General features: G+C 39.4%; 1 protein-coding gene across 1 annotated transcript; it reads right to left on the bottom strand.

Annotated features, from left to right (window-relative positions):
- Positions 1-438: 438 nt before the first annotated feature.
- On the bottom strand, positions 439-3359 carry LOC140891685 (cyclic dof factor 2-like). Its single transcript, XM_073300288.1, has 2 exons — positions 3020-3359; positions 439-2125 (listed from the first exon to the last, which is right to left on the bottom strand). The coding sequence occupies exons 1-2, from the start codon at positions 3254-3256 to the stop codon at positions 827-829; spliced, it is 1536 nt and encodes a 511-aa protein (XP_073156389.1). The 5' UTR covers positions 3257-3359; the 3' UTR covers positions 439-826.
- Between the last annotated feature and the right edge of the window lie 689 nt (positions 3360-4048).

A 4048-nucleotide genomic window follows, 5' to 3' on the forward strand; every position in this document is an offset into this window, starting at 1 on the left:
GAATATAATTAGTTTCCATTAATTTCTTCGGTGATCATACTTCATTTCCACGATTCTTCCCTTTCGTCTAAATCACGCATTTCTAAGAAACAGAGAGGCTGGTAGTAAACTTGAAACAAAAGATTTCTTTTTTCCCCCTTTTTCTGGTTTTTATTGATTAGAGAATTCTCAAAATATTTTCTTAATAATTCAAAGGACATTATGTCCATCTCCAAGTTTGATTCTTGAAAAAAATGCTTCAAAACAATTGTTCTTGCAAGATATTATGTTATTCAAAACTGATTCTCGAACCACCACCAAACAACCGCACTGCATCCAAGCAATTCGGTATGGATCATTTGTTTTCGGAACCAATGCACTCAAACCTTAAGAGTTAATCAAGAAATGTAACACGAATACACGATGCACAAACCATAATTTTGGTGTAATAAAATAAAATAAAATGCCTGAAACCAAGATTCGACATTAGAATAGAAGAGCAAACTAAGGAAAGCTAATTCATATGATGAGAGGACATTACAGGGAAAACTCACGATACTCCCCACTTATTTTGCCACACTTAAAACTCACCTTCTACCTATCTATGTTTCTTCATGTATAAAATTATCTGTACATGAACAAAATCCCATAAACAACCGGTTGTCTTACATCAAATGGCAGCAATGCTATCCGGACTTGTCTTGACAAGAAATTCCACGAATACTTGCATCCAAATCATCCACCGGGTTGGATTTTTTTGGGATCAATTGATGGTTCTAGAGGTGTCATCGACAGATCAGTTTGGCATAAACTTATGGAAAGTAGAGTTGGCGTAGGTGTCATCAGCTTACGAGCTCTCGTGGAAGCTCAAGGACCTAGATAGCGCTGCTGGATTGGCTTGTAACACTGTGGAGGTTTCCGCCATGTGAGGTTTCTCACCATCACTGGATCGGCACTGGAATGCCTTGAAAAGACCACGTCCACTGAAAGAATCTGTTCCATCGTTCTTTATACCCAGTGTTTCCCACATGGAACTCTTAGCTGCTTCTCCCATGTCATCAATACGAAGTGATTTTGGCACCCAAAGATTCTTATCGGAATCACCATCTTTTGAGGCTCCCCACTCTGACCTCCCGTTGGCTGGTTTCAAAATGGTATTGTCATCCCTTGAATGCTTCCCTAGAGTCAGTGAATTAGGACCCGAACTTGGTGGCGTCTGGTTTTGCGAAGCAGCAGGTGTCATTACCCAAGGGATGTTCCAAGTGCCGGGTACAGCACATCCCCAATATGGTGGTAGTGTAGGACAGAACGGCAGAGGAAAGGTAGCAGCGCCAAAAGTTGGTGGAGATAAAGGAGTGCTCCATGGAACTGCGTTCCAAGGGTAAGGCCAAGGGGCCCCAGGATAGCAAGGCAACTGAGGAACCACGTGGTGATTCGGCATTAATTCCTCCGGAAATACGTTTTTGCTTACCCCATTGTTTAAACTTGCAGAAGTTCCAGAAGAATGATCCTCACCATTGGCTGAAATTTCATGAGAAGGTGAACTTTGTAGTTCTTCTGGATTGTGAAACCCGTTTCTTGATCCTTTTATAATCGTTTTCTCGGCGATGTTTAAAACCGATGCCATTGATTCACAGAGGGGTGTATCTGAGTTGAAAGCAAGGACAGTGCCATTAGGGTTCAAAGATGGGTGGTGAATCCCATTTGGAAGCTCTACTCTGGCACTCTGAAGAGCTTCTTGGACAGTTAAATGACGAAATTGAGAAATGGCGTTCTTGTTTTTTCGACGTCCAGCGCCTATAGGTACATTCCTCATCGTCCCACCAGCGGTCCAGTATCTCTGGCAGTTCTTGCAGAAATGCCTGGGCTGATTAACGTTGTAATTGTTAAAATAACAGAACTTTGTGTCCATGCTATTACACCGTGGGCAGGGAAGTATCTTGTCTGGCTTCTTCAGGGTTTTCTCATGCGAGTTGCTCGTCTCACCTTGGTCATCCTCGGTTTTCGAGGTTTTCTCAGTTCCAGTATCCTCGGGTGAATCCTCGTTTATCGGTGGAGTTGAGTTACAATCTTTTGATTCCTCCAGCATCGAAGGTTGGCTCTGGTCTTCCTCTTTGGCACTGGCTCGGTTTGGACATGATACCTTCTGCACTCGCACAGGAAGAATGTTCGTGAGAACGGGGAAAAATCCGCCCGAGCAATAATTGTAACTTTCTTGTTCCTCGATATTGCAATAAAATAACCAAAATAAAGCTACCAACATAGAAAGTAAATAAAAGTTTTACCAAGTAAATTCCCCAAGAACATTGAATGATGACCTGAGTCTATGTAAGAAACAATATCATAATTTCCCTTTGCAAATACACATCACATAAGAGGGCATCTACATGTGTACCATAAACAAAAAATCCAGGACACGAGTTCGCATCCCATTAGACAAATCAAATCAAATATGAAGGTATGAAGTAGGTCAATAAATCTCAATTTGGATGTTTTATCTTTCTTAAAAGTATGGCGGCATTTCGGCCATTATAACATTATAACAGAGTAAAATCTGCAATCCTAGAAGCAAACAGCAACCTCACCCACAAGAGGTAAACTCTACAGATGAAACTAGATTTGCTAGAAAGCCAAAACAAACTAAGTAACCAAATTTGCATCATCACTTCAAAGAAACTGAATATCACAGACTCGACCTGCATATAACAATCGTTCAAAACATAACTTAAAGAGTTCTTGCACGATGTACATACATTTCATGAAGTTTCGATCTTGAAAAACTAAAGTGAAACCAATTAAGCAGCCTAGCTCGAGCGCTAAACTTTCATTCCACGTTATTCGATCACAAGTATACCTTTTCATCGCCACCCAGAAAGCACAAATCTTGGAACCCTAAATCGAAATAACAAGCCGAAGCAAACTCTCCAAGTCCACAAAACCTTGAAATCGGTCAAAACCAAGATCGACCCACGATGATTTACACAATATAAACTAATGGGTTACATTTCAATAAAAAAACTTAATCCAAAAAAACTCTTACTTTCTGAGATTCTTGCTCCTCTGCATCTCTTTCGAGCCTCCCATCTTCAAGTACAGAATTTGATGAACACGGAGGATCTTGGATTGTGTTCTCCATATCGCCGGCATCACAAGAGTCAGCTGAGGCCCCTCCACCTGTCATGGACGGTGGCAGCACCGCCACCGCCTCCCCAGCAGGTTCTAGCAAATCAATAGTCTTCCCAAAGAGCTTTATCTTGGGGTCTTTAACTTCAGACATTTTTTTTCTCTTCCTTTACTCTCTCTTTTATTACCTGGAACCCCAGAATAGATAACTCAGAAACAGATGAAAAGATAAAATACAAAACCCACGATTCAAAAACAGAAAATTTAAAATAAAAAGGCCCCCAGTGTGCGTGTATTTTTTCTCACTTTTGGGGTCAGGAACTTTTGGGGCTATGTGTCGTTCAAGACAACGTGTAATGGAAGAAGATTAAGGTGGAGAGAGAGCCGAGGTGTCGAGACATGTCAGCAAGAAAAAGCAAATTATCAGCCACAAGTTTCTCTGTGGCCCGCACGCACGTCTTTTCTATTGCCCCTTTTTCTTTTGCACTTTTACTTTCACTTCCCTTTTTTTTATATATATATTTTTTAACTTACTGCCCTTTTGCTCCCCCCAAATTCTTCGCCCACCTTTTCTTAAAGTTGTCAAACTTTTCAGTCTTGTTCTTATCTTTACTGAGCAACAAAAGTAAAATTATCCGTATCAAATTGATTGTAACTCAACTTTTTTTTTTAACTTCATGTGATGCATTCATGTTCGTGCACGATTTTACGAATAAATTTTATGTGATGAATTTTTTAAATAAATAACACATAATATTATATTAATTTTATGTCAAAAGTATAGTACTCTCGATTTTAATACATAATAATATAGATAAAATATAAGATATATCGAGATAAATATTAAATTATACACATATATCACTATAAATTTTATGAAACAGATCTTCGACCATATCCGACTCAAGAAAATCATATTTTTATGTCAACAAAATTACTTTTATTC

This window comes from Henckelia pumila, chromosome 3 (genome assembly GCF_033568475.1).
Source record: "Henckelia pumila isolate YLH828 chromosome 3, ASM3356847v2, whole genome shotgun sequence".
NCBI classification, from domain to species: domain Eukaryota; kingdom Viridiplantae; phylum Streptophyta; class Magnoliopsida; order Lamiales; family Gesneriaceae; genus Henckelia; species Henckelia pumila.